Source organism: Perognathus longimembris, chromosome 15 (assembly GCF_023159225.1).
Source record: "Perognathus longimembris pacificus isolate PPM17 chromosome 15, ASM2315922v1, whole genome shotgun sequence".
In the NCBI taxonomy this organism is placed as follows: Eukaryota; Metazoa; Chordata; class Mammalia; order Rodentia; family Heteromyidae; genus Perognathus; species Perognathus longimembris.
Window position 1 is genome coordinate 38521698 of NC_063175.1, and position 23417 is coordinate 38545114.

Consider the following 23417-nt stretch of genomic DNA (forward strand, 5'->3'; position numbering starts at 1 on the left):
GACCTGGAAATGGCTTCTGAAATACAAACACACTGCCACAGTCTGTCGTCCTCCCTTATATTCAGTCTCCCTCAATAAGTCTCCATCATTCATTCATACCTTGAAGGAACACAGTATTCCTAAAAAGGAAATGTTCCAGACATTTCTCAAACACATGCTAATTGCCAACAGGCACATGAAAATGCTCAGCATCACTCTAAGAGAAATGCAAATCAAAACCACATAAAACATCATTTCATACCTTTTATTAAAAAGAGAGGAGACAAGTGTTGGAGAGGACGCAGAGAAAAGGGAACTCTTACACAACAGTGGGGGTGTAAGTTAGTACATTAATGGAAAACAATAGACAGGTCCCTCAAAAAAAACTAAGGATAACCAATACTTCAAGAGAGAATGCTTACAACTTTTTTCTGTAACAAACTCAGTGCAGCCTCACATAAAAAAAAAAAAAGACAAGTGATTCTAAGCCAGGTATTGTGGTCATACCTATAATCCCAGCTATTCAAGAGGCAGAAGTTGGGATAACTTAAGTTCCAGGCTAGCCTGGGCAAAGACTTAGTTGATACTTAAAATATAGAAAAACGAAAGACCGACTGACTTGGGGCAACTAGATATCACATGACATTTTCCTACCTTTAAAATTCTCATGCAGTGAACAGACAGAGTCAGTAAAGAGCTGCACAATGCTGGTGGCCACCACAGCATCACTCTCCAGCCAGGGGTAATGTCGCTGTTGGCTGCTTTAGAGTTAAGAAACACATGCTTAGCCTGCTCAGAAATAAAGTGCCCAGTATTAAATGACTATCTTTTCAAGAGTCCAAGACTGGCCCAACCCCTAGAAAGCCCTGAAATTATACAGACTAATGCACATTTAGTAAAGGTTGTAAATTCCATAACATGTAACATCCACCATGTAATTTTACTTACTAACCTTCCTTCCCTTTATTCCAGTGCAATTAAAATTCAGAAGTGTGCTATCTACACAAACCTTATTATTTTTTATATCCAATTTATACCCTTGAACATCTTGGTTATATTTCAATGCCTTAGAAAAAATACCTAAAGAGAGAGAGAGAGAGGGAAAGGATAACACTGTTCAAAATGAAATGTACTCTTTACCTGACTTATTTAAGTATAACCCCTTTGTATAGCACCTTTACAGTAACAACAAAAAGTGGTGGCTATGCCACTCAGGAGGATGAGATCTGAAGATCCTAATTGGAAGCCAACCCAGGTAGAAAAGTCTGTGAGACTTTTATCTCCAATAATCAACAGAAACCTGAAATGGTACTGTGGCTCAAAGTGGTTGAGCACTGGTCTTGAGAAAAAAATAGCTCATGGACAGTTGGAGTGCCCAGATTCTGAGTTCAGGCTCTACAGCCACCACCACCAACAACAAATTTAAATTAAATTAAAGTAATAACAACAACAAAAAATTAAGTTAAAACAAAACTAAACATGGATTCAACAGTCGTCTTTACACAAAGTGGGAAAAATAAAATAAAAATCCACGTAGAAAAAAAATGACCCCAAGCCCCAAAATTAAGACAGGAAATAACCAAAGAAATTCTTTATAAGGCTATTTTAATTTCTGAGTCTAATCTAGAAAGTTCAATATCAAAGAAGTTCCATTAATTATTAATGGGAATAAGCAGGCTGCACTCTGGTTTACTATTTCCTGAAACTTATATACTTATTCAAAGAGAGCCCCCTAGAAAAGCAAAGATCCAGAACCTTTCACATTGTCTCCTAGGGGGTTCTTAAAGCAATCTGAGTTAAGGCAAAGAATCATGAAACAAGAGCCAGTGACCACCTCCCCTAGCTCTAGTCCTACCTTTGCCACTGACCCACCAGCTAGTAGTCTTCTCTTTTTTTTTTGGCCAGTCCTGGGCCTTGGACTCAGGGCCTGAGCACCATCCCTGGCTTCTTCCCGCTCAAGGCTAGCACTCTGCCACCTGAGCCACAGCGCCCCTTCTGGCCGTTTTCCACATATGTGGTGCTGGGGAATAGAACTGAGAGCTTCATGTGTTGGAGGCAAGCACTCTTGCCACTAGGCCATATTCCCAGCCCCAGCTAGTAGTCTTGCATAAAGCATTCATATGTGTTCTTAGACCTGACATCAAATTAGTGTTCCTTAGACTTTATAAAATACTATAATTTATCACTACAGTAATATTTATAAAATAGACAGGTTTACCTAGCGAAAAAAAATATCCTTTAGGCAAGTCAGTGCCACTTGCATTGCTCTAAACCCTGAGTTCTTTAAATAAGGAAATAACACTTTCATTTATTTGTCAAGTTCCATGTTAAAGGGTAATTCCAACCCAATAATTTGATGACCAGATTAGTCCCAAAATATTGTTATAGGGTAGCAGAGCATGCCAATGGCATATTTTGTACTATCACATTATCAAAACCTAAGAGAAACCTGGGGCTGGGAATGTGGTCTAGTGGTAGAGTGCTTGCCTCGCATGCATGAAGCCCTGGGTTCAATTCCTCAGCACCACATGCACAGAAAAAGCCAGAAGTGGTGCTGTGGCTGGGGATATGGCCTAGTGGTAAGAGCGCTTGCCTCGTATACTTGAAGCCCTGGGTTCGATTCCCCAGCACCACATATACAGAAAATGGCCAGAAGTGGCACTGTGACTCAAGTGGCAGAGTGCTAGCCTTGAGCAAAGAGAAGCCAGGGACAGTGCTCAGGCCCTGAGTCCAAGGCCCAGGACTGGCAAAAAAAAAAAGTGGTGCTGTGGCTCAAGAGGTAGAATGCTAGCCTTGAGCAAAAAGAAGCCAGGGACAGTGCTCAGGCCCTGAGTCCAAGCCCAAGGACTGGCAAAAACAAAAACAAAAAATCCTAAGAGAAACCTAAGGAGATCAGCATTCTTTTCTAAAATGAAGTACCCACTATACATGGAACTTCACTGGGGAAAATGGAAAACGAGTGTCCATATTCTCTGATTGTCCAGACTAGTATTTCCATAAGTAAGCCAGGCATGGTGCAATATATCTGTAATCCCAGCACCTGGGAGACTAAGGCAGGAGAGTTACAAAATTCAAGGCTGGGCAACAACAGTGAGACTCTGTCTCAGAATATAAAAATGAATAAAAAAATTCCACAAATAGAAAATGCTTTAAATTTTGGGAAAAAAAGTATTTTCTAAATTTAAATATAGTCCCAAAATAAAAATTAAATCTGTAAATTCACCTCTGCCAAACATTAAAACTTTAAGCAAATAAATTTCAAAGAAATATCTGAAAAAATATTTACCTTTCATTGCTCTCTAAAACCAGGATCCATGGCTTAAAGAGTTGGATGATTACTGAATGTAAAGATTTCAGCACTGAAACAGCGAAAGGTTTTAAGGCAAGAAATGAGTTCTTATGGAAAACAGACTTCTCATTATTTTATACAAATAAGTGATATCTAATAACATGCTTAGTGGAACTAAGTAGGGTTGTGTTCCTACTTTCTGCAATGAATTTCTTTCAGTTGGATAATTTTCATTGAAACACATGAAAATGAGTAATTTTATAACATATTTTCTAAGATAAACGCTGGATAGTCAAGAAGGCATTCTCTCTTTGCACTCCACTCTACCTAGGAAGGATAGTAATGAGCTATAGTAACAAGTACAGGTGTGAGATCATAGGCTCCCCTTGGCATCGGATATGAATTTCCTCATGTGTCCGCTCTAGTCTTTTCTAGTGGAAGGGTAAAATAAATGCCCTGATATCTACTGTACCAGACGCTACTTACCTGCTAGGCTGCTGGCAGGTGGGTCATGGGCCAATGAGGCCACTTCTGAGTCAATCAGCCTTTGTACTAGATAGCCCAAAAGCATCTTCACATCAGCCATGTAAGGACTCCATTTTGAGAATAAACCAAAGCTTCTGAAATCCAACTTGGATAACCGAAGTTTATTGAAAAAATCTGAAAGCCACTGTATTGTCTCTGTTACCTAAAAGGGATAACCAATCAAAACCTGCTTACTGAATGTCTTTTTGTGGTACTAGGAATCAAATCCAGACTCTCACACATGCCAGGCAAGCACTCTACCCTGAACCCTTGAGAAAAGTATTCTCTCACACCAAGACAGAAGTATAATAGATCTCTGGTTTTTCCTAAAGTTGTGAAAGGACAAAAACATATAAAATAAACCAGTGAGTTTCACATCTTTCTAAAAGAATGCAACCTTTATTTCAAATAAAATTCTTACTTGTGAGATAGAGTTGCTAGCCTCAAACTTTCAATCCTCTTGCCTCAGCTTCCTGAATGCTAGGATTACAAGCACACCTTGCTTCAAATAAACTATAATAAGAATCTATATCAGATAAAATGGGTAAAAGTGAGGACTCTAAGAGACTTCGCATGTAAATCCATCCAGCAGTCTCAGGATTAAACCAGATTTGACTAACTGTGGAGAGAAGGCTTAAAAAAGAAAAGCAAGGGCCACATCCTGGACAGATGGACAGATAGGGGAGGGAGAAAAAAGTGACCCAGGCAAAAGGGGCATGAAGATGGCTGAGGGCTGACAAAGAAAAACGGAATAATGCATACAAATCATCCCTTTTAGATACTTTTAAATATGTTTCAGTTGCTTTAAAATATTATGTATAGGGCTGGGAATATGGCCTAGTGGCAAGAGTGCCTGACTCGTATACATGAAGCCCTGGGTTCGATTCCCCAGCACCACATATATAGAAAATGGCCAGAAGTGGCGCTGTGGCTCAAGTGGCAGAGTGCTAGCCTTGAGCAAAGAGAAGCCAGGGACAGTGCTCAGGCCCTGAGTCCAAGGCCCAGGACTGGCAAAAATAAATAAATAAATAAATAAATAAATAGAATATTATGTATATGTATGTATATATACAGTATCGTATATAGTATGTGTATGTATAGTATATACAGTATATTATATATAGTGTATTTATGTACATACACATGTGTGCATACACATATGTATATGTGCACACACATGCATATGTGTATGCAAGTATATACCTACATATATGTGTGCATATATATTATACACATGCATATATGTATATGACATATATACACTTATATGTATATATGTGTATATATGCATGTATATGTGTATACACACACACTATACAACAAGGAAATGGAAAAGAAATGCACACTGAAAAGACCAAGTGCTACATACCTGTTTGTCTGACAAGAGAACATCTCCAGAGTTCTGAAGCCGAGCATTCTCAGTAGAAGCTGTCCCCTGCTGGCCACTTAGGGTATAGCAGCCCAGGGCATTCAGAGTGGCTTTCCAGCACTCAGGGCTCAGCAGCTGCTCTGCAGAGCCTAGGGAACAAGGACAGAGATAGCAGGTCGGTGTCTCTTCACAATATGTTCCACTTGAATCAAGGACACATATAAAACTCCAAGATAAATTCAGAGATAAATATGAATAGAACCTATTAACAAGCAGCCTGGTTTCCTAGTAGTCCATTGAGGAGTGAGCTCTGCCAAAGTAACTGGTGCTGGAGTCAGCTGGGAACCCTACCCTCCTACTCTGACTGGGGAATAGTAAAGGTGTCACTTTCCAGGCTGTAGGAAAACAGCTACTACAGGTGTGAGAGAAACAAATGACCACACAAGAGAAACTAGGTGCAGAATGCAAGCCTGGAGTCTAGACTCATAAGAGAGTCTCCTCCCAACTCCTACAAACCTAATCCAAGACCCAAAGGCAGCACATGGAAAGCTAGCGTTCCCCACTAGGCCCAACCCTGCTACTCTCAAACTTCTCATCCCCCAGGACAGAATGTTACCTCCTAAAGTACCTTCCAATCATAGGGGGAGTAGGAATCAAACAGGACAACGAACAGAGGGTCAAATTATTGGTGTGGGAATATTGTGTAGACCTAGAAGATGGTAAGCCAGGGAAAACAACACAGCTCCACTTCTGGTAATTGAGTAGTTTTTTGGAGATGAGAGTCTCACAGGTACTTTCTTGCCTGGGGTGGCTCTGAACTGCAATCCTCAGATCTCAGCCTCCTGAGTAGCTGGGGTTACAGACATGACCACTGGCACCCAGTTATGCTTTTCATTTTTAAGACAGAATTCCAGTATGTTGCTTGAACTCACTATATAACCCCAGGAGGGCTTTGAATTCAAAATCCTCCTGTCTCTGCCCCACAAATGCTCCACACCTAGCCATATATTCATTAAAATGTTCATAAATGTATGGGCATATCACCATTCTCTTTCTACTCTATGACCTGCCTCTGTAGAAAACAACAGAACAGAACGGGAAAATCTTTCCTAACTGTTTATCAAAAAAGCAATTAATATGCAGAACATATAAAAAACTAAAAACAGTTGAACAACAAAAGAGTAATACAATAGTAAATAGACGAGTGAATTGGACATAGTTCTCAAAAGAGGTACATGGGAATTTAGGAAAGAGCTTTGCCCAAATTCCCAATCCAATTTACAAAAAGAAGTACAAATGGCCAGTAAATATATTAATAAAATATTCAACAACTTGAAAAAAAGGTATATATCAAAGCTATATTGGAAAAAATCATATTAAGTGAGCCAGATCCAAAGAAACACAGATTCCATGGTTTCCCTCATTGGTAGTAATTAGTATATGTCTAGAATAATTCTAGCAAAGGATCACAATAGCTCAATAACTATGTACATATGATCATATAAGATGATGCTAAGTGAAATGAACTCCAAGATATGGAAATAAGAGTTTTTTCATTGTTGCTGTTGCTTTCAATTTACTATATGAAATTATTTGCATTTTCTATGGCTTACCCCTGTTGTCACTGTATTTGATTTTGGCACCCTGGGTATTATATATACATTTATCTGAATTAGAGAAGGGAAAGAGAACATCAAAATGGTGACACAAAGGACAAAGGGCAAGCCAATGCAACAGCAATACTAACAAAACAATATGTTGGAAATTAACTGTACAACTTGGAGCATATTGGGAGAGGAAAAGTGGGAGAAAAATTAGGAAGAGGGTAACAAGTTTGACAAGAAATGTACTCACTATCTTACATGTGTAACTATAACCTCTCTGTACATCACCTTGACAATAAAATTAAATATATAAAAAAACTATATTGAGATGCTATCTCACTAAAGTCAGAATAGCAATCATCAAGGAAGCAAAGAACAAATGCTGGCAATGACGCAGGGCAAAAGGAAGCACTAAGACTGTTGGTGGGAATGTACATTAGTCCAGTCACCACTATGAAAATCAGTATGGAGGCTCCTCAAAAAGTTTAAAAATATATTCCCTTCCTGTGGTTGCACCCCCACTATCACTGTATCTCATCTGAGTACCCTGAGTGTATTAGAATTCGTGAAGGGAAAGGGAATATCAAAATCGAGAGACAACGGATAAAAAGACAAATGATTCGGATAAAAAGACAAATGATTCCAAAAGCAATATTTATAAAACCATTTGGTGTAAATCAACTGTACAACTTATGGGGAGGGGGAGGGAAAGAGGGTGGGGGAAGGCAGGGAGGAAAAGTGAGGAAGGAGGTAATAAGTTGAACAAGAAATGTACTCACTGCCTTGCATATGAAAACTGTAACACCTCTGTTCTTCACTTTGACAATAAAGGGGGAAAATGCAAAAAAAAAAAGTTTAAAAATAGAACTACCATAGAAATAGGGAGTGGGGGACAGAAGTAGCAGGAATGTGGAAAATGTAATGCTACTCTTTCCCTTGGGAAATGTAAATACAGTCTATCCTAAAAGGAAAAAAAAAAGTGTGTATGGGGAAAAAAAAAACACGAATTCAAAACTAGGTAGTAGAGGGGAGATCTAAAATATATCTACTATTTGAAACTTCAGAGAAACAAACTGGTGTACTAGCATTTCACCCTTCCTCTGCTGGATGTGCTGTTGGTAGTAAGCAGGTCCTCTCACCCATCTCACCCCACTTCAGGACAGCTGTGAAGTCAACATAAAGAAGTCATGGAACTTGTGAGTGGGAATGAGAGGGGAAAACTGCAAGACAGTGAGGGAAGGGGTGACATTGTCCAAAAAGAAATGTACTCTTTACCTGATCTAAGTAAGTGTAAACCCTCTGACCATCACCTTTATAATAACAAAATAAAAACTTTTAAAACAGAAGTCAACTAGTGATTTTCAACTCCTGTGCTCCAATTATTTGTACATTTCTAAATAATGTTAAGAGTGGTAACGATGGCTATTAATAGTTACTGAGATCTAAAGTTATTTTGTCTTTCTGCTAGTCCTGGAACTTGAACTCAGGGACCTGTGTTCTCACTTGCTTTTTTCTATTCAAGGTTGCACTCTACCACTTAAGTCACATATCCATTTCTGGCTTTGGGTTGGTTAGCTGGAGATAAAGACTCTCATGGACTTTCTGTCCAGACTGGCTTCAAACCATAATCCTCAGTTCTCAGCCTCCTGCATAGCTACAGTTAGTTATGAGCCACTAGCTCCCAGCTCATTGAGATGGAGTTAGTCACAATTACATGAAGACACTTACTTTGCATCAGTAGCCTGAGAACATCACTGTATTGGTCAGGGAATTGGTAGAGAAGAAGGTAAGTCCAATGTTTACAGAAAAGATTAAATGGCATCAAAATATCTTCATCTGGTTCAAGTCCCCAGGCAGTAAGTGCCAAATGAATGGACTCCAGAAGCCTGGTACGATCAGATAGAGGAGGTTTAGTGGTGTTTAACCATTGCTTAAGATCGAACTAAAAAGAAACAGAAATAAGCAGTTTTATTTACACTAGAAAACTAAATGCAATAGAAGTCTGTATAGATTTGTTTAAAAGTCAGATTACCTCATAATTACTATTCTATAAAAATGGAAACTAACATATACATGCAGAACTAGAGGTATGATTCAAGGAGTAGAGTGTTTCCCTAGCAAGTACAGGGCTCTCAGTTCAAACCCCAGCCTCATGAACACCAACCAATCAACCAAACAAACAAAAGGAATATACAAGTGCTTGAACAAATATAAGAATTTCACAAATAAGGAGCAGGGCATGGCTACTCAGGAGATATATATCAGGAGGATTATGGTTTGAGGCCAGCCCAGGCAAAAAAAAAAGCTGGTTAGAATTCATTACCTCAATCAGTAAGTCAGGCATGGTGGTGGGTACCTATAGCCCTAGCTATGTGGAAGGCACAGGTAAAAGATAGGAGGATGGTGGGCTGGAGCTGGCCCTAACAAGATTCTATTCAAATAAAAAACTAAAAAGGAGCCAAGTATCAGTGGTGCACATCTGTAATCGTAGCTACTCAGATGGCTGAGATCTGAGTATCACAGTACCAAGCCAGCCTGGGCAGAAAGTCCATGAGACTCTTATCTCCAATTAACTAACAAGTTATTTCCAATTAACTACCACACTCCTTGAGCTTTTGTGCTCAGGCCAGTGTCTAGACCTTGTGGTCCAGCCACAGGACTAGCACACACACACACAAAAATGTATTCTTTTAAAAGAATAGGGGCATGGCTCCACTTCATTCTGGAATCTCAGAAATAGTTTCCTGATCTCATTGTATTTCATTTGAAATATAAAAATCTATGAACCATTCATTTATTGGTTTGCCTGTAATTGCACTCTGTTTCTGAAAGAGCCATGCATTTCCACCTGTCTTATCATGGTAGTATCCTCTCCATGACATGGAGAGAATTTTACAGTTCTCCCTCCCTGGTTATAGTGCCAAAACCAAGCAGCCACTTTATGGACCTGTCTCGATTTAATAGCCATTTTTCTGAGCTGCCTCCGTTACCTACTTCAGTTAATAAAACTTCAGGCTGTTGGTACTACGTCCCAGAATCCCACACTATAAAACATGTTCTCCCTGTTATAGATTGAGACCAATCTTTAGGCCCTAAAAATTGCCAAGGTTTTATTGCTTTATAAATGTCAAAGAAATAAAACTGAAAGCAAAGGAGGGAAAACTCTGACATTCTCAACTGGTCAAGTAAATTCATTGGCTTGGTCTCATGGAGTTAATATTTTATTCATAATGAGGAAGACAGCAACTTGCATGGATCTGGCTTATTCTAAATATGACAGTCTGATATTTATTAAACACAATTTAGTCACAAATTCAGGACAGATTTAAAAGAAGGGGTATTAAACTACTATTTCAAGTGCTTTCAAAAACTGTCCATTTATTCTACATGGAATAAGACTATCCTACACAAGCAGCAACCTGCCCCAAAAGAGGAAGCTGTGGAGTCAGGATGTTGGAAAATCATGCAAAATGTAGAACTATCAGGCTGCTGGAAGATCATACAAAATGTGAAATGGGTAGTAAGAACCACTTCTACACATTCTAACATCAGAATTGAGTCCTTACCTTAGTGAGCAGCATGAAAATCATATCACTGTTGTCTTCACTTAGGAAATTCACCACTTTTTCATAGAGCTGAATGAACTCGGCAGGTGCAGCATTGGGAGTGAAGAAAGGAGACAGAAGGGAACAGAGCCTTCTGTTCTTCAGAATGGTCTGAAGTACCTTCTTGCATTCTGATGTAGTGCCACTGATAAACACCTTGAAAAAAATAAAAAGGGAAAATGTCACCAAGTTCTTCCCTCGCCCTTCTTTACCCAAGCAATCAACCTTTATGGGTACTAAACAAGGTGGTATTTTTACTAAATGGAAATCAAGATATCTAAAATCCAGTGATAACTTTTATCACTTCCACTGCAGGTAATACTTGGGTAATCTGAATCTGGAAATTGCATAGTGTCCACCATGATTACTAAGGTGTTACCATAGTACATCATGAAAATAAAAGTTTGAGTTTACACATTTTATTGAGAGGTATCTTAAAAAAATCTTTAAAAAGCTAATTTTCATAACCTATAATTGAGATAACTTTAGTTTAGTTAATTTTCCTCTAGAATACAAGCAAAAATTTATGCAATTTCCAGGAAGGCTTTGATAAAGCAAACCACTGGCACAGATAATAAAAAGCTGATGGGCTTGAATATATTGAAATTTTAAGGTAAAATAAATAATAAAAAAAGAAACTAGGTGGGCTAGGAATATGGCCTAGTGGTAGAGTGCTTGTCTAGCATGCATGAAGCCCTGGGTTTGATTCCTCAGCACCACATATACAGAAAAAGCCAGAAGTGGCCAGAAGAGAGTGCTAGCTAGCCTTGAGCAAAAAGAAGCTAAGGACAGTGCTCAGGCCCTGAGTTCAAGCCCCAGGATGGGGGGAGGAGTGGAATGGGAACTACTTGTAAAATAAGAAACTAGAAAAAAATGTATTCATGACAGTCTAGGTATCAGGTTAGCTGAAACTCTGAACCTAAAAAGTGTGAAGTCGATTTTAACAGTATCTAATGAAGACACTGAATAAGGCTGACAACAAGGTAATACCTTACCTGTCCCAAGATCTCAATGCATGAAGTAAAGAACTGTCTTGTAGGAGGATGGCGCTGAGTCTCATCACTGACATAATCCACAACAGTGAAGAAAAGGCTAATGCCAACTTTCTGAAGCCCAAGTGTAGGATGCAACTTGTAGGCATTGACTAACGCCCTATGAGAAAATGTGAATACAAGCATTGGTTTGCTGTCAAAGAACCCATATTTGGGTTCTACATTTCTCAGATAAAATTCTTATATCTTGGAGCTGGGGATATGGCCTAAGGGCAAGAGTGCTTGCCTCATATACATGAAGCCCTGGGTTCAATTCCCCAGCACCACATATATAGAAAACGGCCAGAAGTGGCACTGTGGCTCAAATGGCAGTGCTAGCCTTGAGCAAAAAGAAGCCAGGGACAGTGCTCAGGCCCTGAGCCAAGCCCCAGGACCAGCAAAAAAAAAAAAATTCTTATATCTTCAGAGCCCTATTGCAAATACCACTTAGATATTTCATGTATCTTCTAATGTATTCAACAATTCACTTTCAGCACATAATAATTTCTATGCTTTCCTACTAATAAAGAAACAAAAAACAGTGGTTACTATAATGATCAGCATTCTTTTTTTGTTTTGTTTTTTTGGTTGTCAGTTGTAGAGCTTGAACTCAGGGCCTGGGTGCTGTCCCTGAGCCTGTTTATGCTTAAGGCTAGCACTCTACCACTTGAGCCAGAACACCACTTCTGGTTTTTGAGTGGTTAATTGGATAAGAGTCTCGTGGGGACTTTTCTGCCTGGGCTGGCTTCTTAGATCTCAACTTGCCGAGTAACCAGGAATACAGGCATGAGCTAACTGCACACAGCTCTAACTAACGTTCTTACAACTTCTGAAGTTTTTCATATTACATAATCCATAGTTATTTATTCACGATTTGTACTCCATACATTATACATACACACACACACACACACACACACACACACACACACACACACACACACACGCACTCTAACTCCGACTTTATTACTTCTGGGTTTTTTTTAGTCTCACTATGAAGCCCACACTAGCCTTGAATTCACAATCCCCCAGCATTAGTTTTCCAATTGCAGGTGTATACCACCATATGTGGCTGATTTCTTATTAATTTATTAATCAATTTATTAATTTATTTTGGTGCCAATTCTAGGGCTTGAACTCAGGGCCTTGTGTGCTTATCTTTTTCCACCCAAGGCTGGCAATCTATCACTTGATCCACACTTCCACTTCTTCATTCCTCTGCATTTTAAAATTTAAAACACCGATTTAAAAAAGATTTTAGTTTGCAATAAGGCCTAGGAATAAAGATATCCCTTACAATTCTCATACTTTTTGAGTCTTTCCCAGTGATAGAAATGTCAGTCTATGGTTCACCTGATCTGCTGCTCCTTCCTAAGCTCCCTAGACCAACCCACAAAAGGACTTCATGCTACTTTCTATTCTTCTGAGAGGACTAGCTGCCTATATCACAATGTAGAGCCATCCAAAAGCAGAAGAGTCAATCTCTTCCCTCCTAAGCTATGTGTGGTAGCTTTGGGAAGAAACGAGATAGTGAAGGTAAGCCAAGAGCTCCAAGAAAAAAACATACCGGCTACATGCACAATTAACCACTACACCTGAAAACCCAAGTTCCCCTAAGCAACTGCAAATGAACTTCACTCAGTGACTTAGCAAATTTCAGTGCACTGCATCATCTCATAATTCAAGGTATCTGCAAACTTTTCCTACGAAGGACCATAGAGAAAATAAAAAAATACCTGTCAAAAAAAATCACCTCTGGCCAGGCACCGGTGGCTCATGCCTGCAATCCTAGCTTCTAGGAGACTGAAAGAAAGTCTGTGAGACTATTATTTCCAATTAGCCACAAGCTGGAAGTGGAATTGTGGCTAAGTGATAGAGAACTAGCCCTGAGCAAAAAAAAACTTCGGGGCAGCACCCAAGAACCCAGGCCCTGAGTTCAAGCCCCAGGACCAACACACACACACACACACGCGCGCACACACACACACACTTACCTCTGTTGTTACAGCTCAGAAGTCACACACATTATAAATAACAGATGAATGGATTCCAACCAAACTTCATTTATAAAAATGGGTGAGATTTGGACAGAAGGCTAAAGTTTGCTTGTTTCTGTACTAAATTATTGGGTGTGTGAGGTAAGAAGAAGGTACAATAACATGCATAATAATTATCAATAGTAACCAGACAGTATTTTATATTATAATGTCATCAGAACTTACGTAATCAAGTTTTCTGCATGCACAGCAGCTTCCACAACATTAAGTGATGGGGGTTTGGCAGCTTCTGCTTGCAAATGTTTCACTTCTTTTCGCAAAACATGAAGCTGCTGGCTTACAGCTTCATTCTTATGCATGCCTTCAAACTAACAAAAATTAAAGAGATTAGCAGACTTCTCCTACATGCTTCTAGGATAAGTATTTTATTACAAAAACACTGCCATTTGATAGATGTTACTACAATTAATATTGTAATTTGGCTCAAAAAATGTGGTTGAGTGGGGCTGGGAATGTGGCCTAGTGGTAGAGTGCTTGCCTAGCATGTGTGAAGCTCTGGGTTCGATTCCTCAGCACCACATATACAGAAAAAGCCAGAAGTGGTGCTGTGGTTCAAGTGGTAGAGTGCCAGCCTTGAGCAAAAAGAAGCCAAGGACAGTGCTCAGGCCCTGAGTTCAAGCCCCATGATTGGCAAGAAAAAAAAATGTGGTTGAAGGCAGAGCATGATGGTACACGCTCCTGAGGAGGCACAGGTAGAAGGATTGCAGTCCAAAAAATGCAAGGCTCTAAAAAATAATGAAAGCTAACAAGGGTCAAGAGTATGGCTCAAGTGGTAGACCATATGCCTAGCAAATCACAATACTATAAAACAACAACAAAAACCTCTTGTTTGAATCTGAGAGGGATAAGGAAATTTGTCAGAAACTATTCAAGAGTACAGAATAAATCACTACTAAAGAGTAATCTTAGCATTCATGAATAAAGGTTCAAGAGTTAAAGAGCTGGCTGGCCTATTCAGGAAGATAATTTCTCTAGAATTATATCTACATATGACAACCTTATAAATAGGTATGTTCTCGAACAAAAATATACTGGTGATTCAGTCTTTTATGAGATATGCTCTATTTCACTTTCAACTCCTCAAATCCTCATCAGAAATGATCTAATAGCTTCCATCACTGAGGCTTTTCTTGAAGCATACCCAGGCTCTCCTCTGTTGATCATTTCAACCCTCTACCCCGCCTCCCCCCCACACACTCCTTCTATGCTTTAACCTTCTATGTTCTTGCCATTCACCATACACATGCAAATTCAAGCACTTGAGCAATATGTGTGCCAGGCATAAAGAAAACAACACAGATGTTTTTAGCATACCAACTGCCACTTTGAAAATAATATGTAATTATAAACATCAAAATAAAACAAAACATGGAATATTGCCCAAATCAATTGCATGCTGCAGTTCAAAGCTGACCCTGAAAAGTCCCTGTGAGACTCTTATCCCCAATTAATCACTCAAAAACCAGTAGTGGGGCTGGGAATGTGGCTTAGTGGTAGAGTGCTTGCCTACCATGCATGAAGCCCTGGGTTCAATTCCAAAGTATCATGTAAACAGAAAAAGCTGGAAGTGGTGATGTGGCTCAAGTGGTAGAGTGCTAGCCTTGATCAAAAAAGAAGCTCAGAGACAGTGCCCATGCCCTGAGTTCAAGCCCACAATCGACCAAAAAAAAAAAACCCACCTACATTTACTTCAACTTAAACTATCCTTGTATGTATTGTGCCTTCCCGACTTGAGGTAGTTTTAACAGACTCTTTCTCTAACTGATGAAGACCTTTGTAATAACTGTTTTTGTCTGTGCATTTTTAATCTCCTGTTTTGAATGCAGAAGACATTCTGGGCCCAGGTTGGCACATAATAGATGTGGAGTCCTCTTTCTGGATTGTCTCAGTCACTTCTAAACTTCTGTGTTGAAAGTACTAATAGAGAGATGTCTTCAAGAAATGACCAAATCAGGCCTTCTGATCCCAATTTCAAAGCCACAGCTGTTATACCAGATGGCCAGTTCAGAATACCAGTCTATGTGACTACAAAGGGAAATATGCTGTGCTCTTATTTTACCTTCTTCATATTTGTGTACCTTACAGCATCACTGCTTTCAGTGACATGATTTGTACTTTTGTTATCTAGCATAGATTGACATACCAAGAAACAAAGAAGAATGAAGCCCATGAACAAACATTCCCTTGATACTAAGCAAAGTATTCACTGCTCAGGAGTATAGGATCTTAAAGGCTGATGAAGGCATCTTGTTCAGGGACCTATAGATTACTGATGATGGTGTATCCTTTGGCAGATCACTGTAAACCACCTTCCTTTTGGTCCTCTATGTAGGAGACTGAGGTAAATTCAAACTTTCCATTTCACTAACAAACATAGGGAAGCACTACAGTCAATTGGCTGTAATCATCAGAACTAATGTCTAAAATTAGGAAGTACAAGCCATGTTAGTGCCAGGTTGCAATGGACAGTCATGACAACAAAATCTCTGTTGTACTTTACTCTTATATCTGAACTGAAAAAAAAATGGTGTAAGAAAGAAAGAAAAACAGAACCAATATGATAGCTGTGGGATTGAAGAACAGAAAGGAAAAGTCCCTTGGCTGATGTCAGGGTTTAGAACTAAATGGTGCAGTATAGTTAAACCAGGGAGGAAGCAAACAAATCCTAGGGGACTTGGACTTGTCTTTTAGACATAGCAGTAAATACTGAAAAGATCAGATACATTTTAAAAGCACAAGTTTTAAATCCCATATTCTTCTCTTATGGTCTTCCCAACCACATAGACGAAGAGTAGAGTCTACATTTTCCCGTATATGAACCCATCTAGATTTAGTTTTCAGCCACTACTTGCAATGACTACATTTATCCTTCTTCTGAAAATAATGAAAATATTCATGATATTTACATTTATTACCTAAATACTCAAAGCACTTACATTTATTACCTAAATGCAGCCTGTGTTTCTCTCAGAGTTGCTGTTGTAAGTTCTATATCAAAAAAATTATTGAGGGGGGAGGGTATGAGGGACAAGGTAGCAAACAGTACAAGAAATGTATCCAATGCCAACGTATGAAACTGTAACCTATCTGTACATCAGTTTTATAATAAAAACTTAAAAAAATTATTGAGAGGTAATGGCCCCATCTTGCTTAAACAGAACCAAAGCACAGTAACTGATAGTAAACTGAATATACCTATTTTTTTTATGACCATGATAACTTTCTGCTATAGAACTCACCAATGTTGTATAAGTCTTTACTTTCCCACAATTGTTGAAAAAGCTCTTAATTTAAGAACAGATGTGAGAAACACTGAGAGCATAATGACAAGAAGTCAAAGACAATAGAACAAAGCAGTGGAAGCCTCTCCATGAGTCATTCTAACTAGACAAAGAAGCTAGAGAGCTGGACAAAATGCATCCTTCAGCAAGTTTTTACAATAATGGGAGGTCCTCAGTGGGTCTTTTCCATTTTTCCTTTCTAGGAATGGACCGATTTTTCACATGATAATAAATCATTCCTGAGTCTAGCAAGTATGCCCTACAATACCAAAGCACAACAAAAGAAACGCAATTATAAAGCACTCCATTCCCTCAGGGAATAGCACCGAATGATTAAAGGCTTCTGTTAGGCGAAGGGACCACAGATGAAGTAAGTCTCACTTCTCACAAAATAAATTTGGCTTTTGAATACCCCAAGCAAGCTATACATAGTTCAAAGACTTGCAGCTAGCTGGAAATTTCCAGGACTTGACCTCCTAGAAAAATTCTATCAAGCAACATCATGCTATAATGTGAAATCTTTATAAATAATAAACCATTAAATCTATTTTCAAGATTAAAAAACTTGCCATGAAACCCATTTAAAAAAATTAATCCAATCCAGACTGTTCAGTTAAAGTCACAAATTTTGTAAACATACAAACTCAAAATGATGTGTTCATTTAAATGAAGTTTGAGGGGGAAATAAATTCTTAAAAAAAAAACAAATAAGGTTTGACTGTCATCATCAGCTCACTCAGCATCACACCATCAATCTTTAGAAAGTGAAGCGTTAGCTGAGTACCAGTGCTCATGCCTCTAATCCTAGGTACTCAGGAAGCTGAGCGCTGAGGATCATAGTCTGAAACCAGCTTGGGAAGGGCAGTGCAATGAGATTCTTATCTCCAATTAATGCCCAAAAAGCTGGATGTAGAGCTGTTGGCTCAAGTGGTAGAACACTAGCCTGGGGGGGGGGGGGGGGGGGAAACTCAGGGATAGTGCCCAGGCCCTGAGTTTAAGCTCTAGGACTGGCAAGCCCCACCCCAAAGGCAAAGCATTCTGAAAGTTATAATAAAATCAATACTGAATGGGAAAAGTGAAGGTCTTGAATCTTGTTGGATGTGGATTTCTAACTAAACTACTTATTAACTGTGTTTTTGAACTTTTCCTGAACACATTCTACTTCTATAAACATTGAGACAATGCAAGCAAAGCACCTAAAATAATACTTAGGATATGAGAGTGCCAAAGCAAGTGAATGGAAAAACTCTGAACAGGCTGGGAAGGCAGTACAACCTCCCTTACTGATTGTCTGGAAGACAACTACATTTGAGTAAAAAGGTCAGATGAGAAGTGGGTAGTACTGAAACTGATAAGTGTATAGAAAGCACTAGGCTGCTTAAATGGGTTAAAGAGTAAGCACAAGCAAAGAATGTCTGCTAATGGAAACCCTATTCACAGAGAATTCAGTTTGGCAGAAGGATCAAGTGACTACAACCTACTAAAGCACAAGCTGCCATGAGAGGAAGGGAACTAGATTTCTCCATCTGACTAGAAGGGCCAGAGAAGGCCTGTAGAGTTTTCACTTGCACCAAGAGGAGGTCAGGAAAAACAGATGAGAGCAGGGCAGAAGCATCACAGACATGAGAACGACAATAGGTAAGAACATGTCACATTTAGACAACAGAGGAAGTCTAAGTGGTTAGAAAACAATATGTGGGAAAAAAGGAAAGTGAACAAATGACATCACTAGAAAAACATCAAATTATGAAGGGCTCTAGAATCATATTCCTTTTAGATACTGGAGATCAGATGTAGGCTTTTAGCTTGGAAATGTCATCAGATCTGTGAAAGAACTATGAGCAGAAAGTTACTGCACTAGCTCAAGGGAGAAATGAGGTGGGCCACCATGTGGCACTAATGATAAATGAGTTTAGAAGGGAATCAATTTAAAGGGCAAAGCCAAAATATTTTGGGAAGCAACTTGATGTGAATCACAGGGTGGACAGGGCATAAGGTCTCCACCTAGGAGACCTAGTAAGTGGAATTACAAGAAGAAGGGGTTAAAGAGTAAAGAGACCTCTGGAGTTTGAAGTATCTATAAGACATTTTAGTTGAATGCTAAATACACAGAATTTTAGATTTGGAACTCAAAAGAGAATTCTGGACTACTGAGGATCTAGTAAAGCTATCAACTCTCCAGGAAAAAAGTTTGCAAACATTTTCAGGAGCTTCACTAACCTTCTGAAGACTATTCAGAGACCCTAGATTAAGAATTCCAGCACAAGGCTAGGAATATGGCCTAGGGGCAAGAGTGCTTGCCTCCAATACATGAAGCCCTAGGTTCAGATTCCTCAGCACCACATATATATAGAAAACGGCCAGAAGTGGGGCTGTGGCTCAAGTGGTAGAGGGCTAGCCTTGAGCAAAAAGAAGCCAGGGACAGTGCTCAGGCCCTGAGTTCAAGGCCCAGGACTGGCCAACAAAAAAAAAGAATTCCAGCAAAAAAAGTAAGTGAAAGCAGATGATGTCATGTGGAGAAGGGGATCAGCAGAAGAACCAAGCACACCCAAGCCATCCAAGAGATTAACTGAGGAAGAGAAGCCCTAAAAATAAGAAGTGGTCAGAGATTTAGGGGGACTAAAGAAGACTTCGTAAAGTACAAAATCACCAGAAGACAAGATATTAAGTAGAATCAAAACTACTAAATAGAACCAAGAAGCAAATGTGGACACATGTACAATAGAGGACTTCAGTTTTAGGAATAAATGTACCACAACATAACTTTTGCAGGACATACTCTTCTAGTAATTTTCAAGACAAGCCATAAACACTGAGAACTCACTCTGCCTATCCTCCACTAGTACCCCCTTTCCCATAACTAAGTCATCCCAAACCAAATCATCCACTTGCAACAAGGATGGCCTCCGGTTTTAGAGTATGTGCACAGATAATCATACTTCACGTAAGCGTTTCAATTTTCCTCTACCTTGCCCTCAGCAATTAATGAGTAGATAAAAAGTAATAATCTTACCCTCAGTTCCTAGAACTATATCACTACTCATTGAGAGCCTCAAATAGCAATTACTATGTACATTCAAGAAAACTCTTTTTTAAGTCCCATACTATAAAAGTTGTTCACTTTCACTGATACTGAACTTCTGGGGGCTAAGGAGTGAGGAGACTCTCTAGCTTCCAGATTTCTCAAACTGAACTGAAAGTCAGGACACCAAGCAGACAAAGTAAAGCCTACAGAAAACTGATACTTGCTCTAAAAGAACTTGAACATTTCTAATTAAGCTTCTCAATGACTTTTTTCCTACTGCCTGTTCTTACATATCTTTTGCAAAATCTACTAGCAGCTACCAATTTTTCTTTTATTTATTTCCTAACCCCCTTCCGTTACCCCTATCTCCTTCCACCTTTCAAGTACTCATTTCCCAAATTTCCTTTTGAGAGAGAAAAGCACAAGTATTTTGGTGTGTCTGTAAAAGTATGTAAGCTATGGTTATAATCTATATTCTTCTGACATCTCTTTGAACAAAATTATTTTTAAATATTTTAGAAAATAACATGCTTTTTGTTTCAAAATTAACAAAGCAAAACTTTATAGAAGAAAATGTTGATTCAAGTTTTCAGACATGTAATCTCTTTCTTTCTAGGAAAAAAAAAAGAGACAAGTCATTGATAGGCTCCCTGGTCTGCCTCATGGTATTTTCCACTGAAAGACGCCTGGAGTTAACAGGTCAAACCAATAGACCTGTTCTTTGGATGGGGCAGCAAATATTTGCAGTTCTTCACAGAACAAGCCTCTCTGTCAGAATTAGTATTTATCTCACTAGCACTTACAAAAATGCTCAATTTTAGAGGAGCTTTCCCTTCTCTATAAAGAATTAACACCCGGCAAAGGTAGGTGGTTTTAAAACATAGAAAAATACTGTATTTATAAAAGCATAGATTGGAAATAAGACCTCCAAGACCTCCCTCTTTTATAACTGGATATTTTTTTAGTTTTTTTCCTTCAATTTGAACTCTAATATGACAAACTTTGCTTACAGTGTCATTACTTCCGCAAGTGATCATTAAATAGGTTTTACTACAGCATTAGTAAATGGAAAATGTAGTGAAAGAAAAGTAACTTTTGAAAGTACTTGGTCAAGACAAGTACATGTTTAAGAATCTGACATGCTTAAAATAAAATATAGAGAAATAAATTGGATTCATCTTAACTTCCAGGTCAAATTTCTTCTTCTTTCTTAACCAAAAGGGTTTTTGTTGTTTGTTTTGTTTTGTTTTGTTTTGCCAGTCCTGGGGCTTAAACTCAGGGCCTGAACACTGTCCCTGGCTTCTTTTTGCTCAAGGCTGGCACTCTACCACTTGAGCCACAGCACCACTTCCCGCTTTTTCTGTTTATGTGGTGCTAAGGAATTGAACCCAGGGCTTCATGCGTGCTAGGCAAGCACTCTACCATAGCCACATTGTCCAGCCAAAAGGTATTTTTAAAAAATTATTTTAATTTCAATTATATCTGATTTTAAACTTGCAAAGTGTTACAGCATCATTAAATAAAAGAGCATAAGCTCTGTGCTTGAGTTCCAACTTCAGATTTCTTTTTTATATTTATTTTTTAAGTTTTAGTATCTTTAAGTGTACAAAGGAGTTGCCATTTAACATAGCACTTCGTAATATATCCTGATCAACATCACCCCTTTTCAACATTCTCACTTATCCCTCTAAATTTCTTAACTCCAGATTTATTATAGATAATTTATAGATTTTCAAGAATAATGGAAAACACGGTAAGCATAAAAGGTTATTGTAGAAAAGTTATCCTAAAAAGATGAGGAAACTAATAAATAATAAACTAAAACAATTATAATGTAAGTTTACAAAAAAAGGGGGGGGGGAGTGAGACAAAGGATGAGCAAATACATTGAGCAAGTAGCTCACACATGTAATCCTAGCTACTCCGAAGGCTGACATTTAAGGATCATGATTCAAAGGAAGCCTGGACAACTAAGTATTTGAGACTCTTATCTCCAGTTATCACCACCAGATCGAAGTGGAGCTGTGGCTCAAGTAGTAGAGCACTAGCCCTGAGCAAAAAGCTAAATGATAGTACCTAGGCCCTGTGTTCAAGCCCCAGTACTGTCCACACACACATGGTTATCACATTCTCTAGTTATCACATCCTCAATTTCTAGTTGTTGTTTTTTTTTGGGGGGGGGAGGCAGGCTTGGAGCTTGAACTCAGGGCCTGAGCACTGTCCCTGGCTTCTTTTTGCTCAAGGCTAGCACTCTACCACTAGAGCCACAGTGCCACTTCTGGCCTTTTCTATATATATGGTGCTGGGGAATCGAACCCATGTATATGAGGCAAACACTCTACCACTAGGCCATATTCCCAGCCCCACATCCTCAATTTCTAAAAGCTAGCAAAATGAACTGTTTTTGTGCTGACATAGTCAGGTAGCAAACAGGCAGTGAAATCTCCAAATATTTCTTTATAGCACAAAGAATATGCTGTGTTTGCCTGCAGTGGCTCCTCCTAGCCACTAGCAGTTTCATGTTCGTTCACATGGCACTTAAACTTTTCTCTGCCTCTATTTCCTCATCTGGAACATAAAGACACTATACACACTTCATAGGATTATTGTGCGGATCAAATAAGTTAAGACTCATTCTAATGAGGTCTGACTACAGTGAGAGCTTTGGTATGTTAGCTTAGGCTCAGTTTCCATGCTGATGTCCCTATGATATTACAGATCCAAGTTCTATCTGTGTTTCTAGTGCAAGGTGACAGAGGCACTTGAATTTGTAGCTATAATGTTACACATTTTTCATCTGCCTCCCACATCCTCCTCACACTCAAAGCTCCCTACTGTCCAGAGCATCCAATAGATCACCTAAGGATCATTCCTACCAACCTTTTCTACTCCCCAGAGCACTTGAAACAAACCTGTCTAGACACTGGCCCCTAACAACACAATAATAACCCATTCCTCCATTTCTTCTAGTTGATTCCAAAGCAACAGCATCCTTCCTTTTAAAGGATGACTTTAAACCCTTCCCTCTAAGAATATTCTCAATGATTCTGTTTTTCTTTAAATTCTTATTTGAGTATCTACCTTGGGGTACTAATGTGTGATTAGCTCTGGATGTGATTTAACTCTCCTTACAACGTCTTGGCACACTGATCATGGGCTATTATCCATTCAATCTTTCATAGTGATAGGCCAATATAAGAGATTTGACTAAAATTCTCTACATTATGAAGAATACAATGTTACCTGGACTGTGACAATTGCTGGTCCTTGGCATTTCTTACCCCCACTGCCTCTACATTCCAAATGTAGGGTAGCCTGCTCTTCTCGGTTAGCATACTGTTTGGGCATCGTTTCCAACAGCTCACCATCCAGAGCAACCTGCTGAGATTCCCGAAGAGCTGCAGTTCTGAAAAATATCACCAGGAGAAATAAGAAAACCAGGAGTGACTATGTGAAAAAGGCTTCTCATCACCCTCAGGCAGCACTGTAGCATAAGACATGTATATTCCACAGTAACAAAACACCAAGGTACATATATGCCAAGAGTTGACCAAATTCTATCACCTAGCAGACTGGCTAATCAATCTGAAAATTAGGAAACAATGATAAGGCATTATATAAAAGAGAAAGAGCTTTTAGATAAAAATAAAGC

At 39.0% G+C, this 23417-nt stretch overlaps 1 protein-coding gene across 1 annotated transcript in view; it reads right to left on the reverse strand.

Annotated features, from left to right (window-relative positions):
* Epg5 (ectopic P-granules 5 autophagy tethering factor) overlaps positions 1-23417 on the reverse strand; it is a 104020-nt gene that overhangs the window by 14912 nt on the left and 65691 nt on the right. Inside the window, exons 27-35 of the mRNA XM_048363420.1 lie at positions 23009-23171; positions 13625-13767; positions 11367-11523; positions 10333-10527; positions 8495-8708; positions 5163-5311; positions 3755-3956; positions 3266-3338; positions 634-740 (exon numbers count right to left, since the gene is read on the reverse strand). Of these exons, the coding sequence (XP_048219377.1) occupies positions 634-740; positions 3266-3338; positions 3755-3956; positions 5163-5311; positions 8495-8708; positions 10333-10527; positions 11367-11523; positions 13625-13767; positions 23009-23171 (1403 nt within the window). The remainder of the gene's footprint in view (positions 1-633; positions 741-3265; positions 3339-3754; positions 3957-5162; positions 5312-8494; positions 8709-10332; positions 10528-11366; positions 11524-13624; positions 13768-23008; positions 23172-23417) is intronic.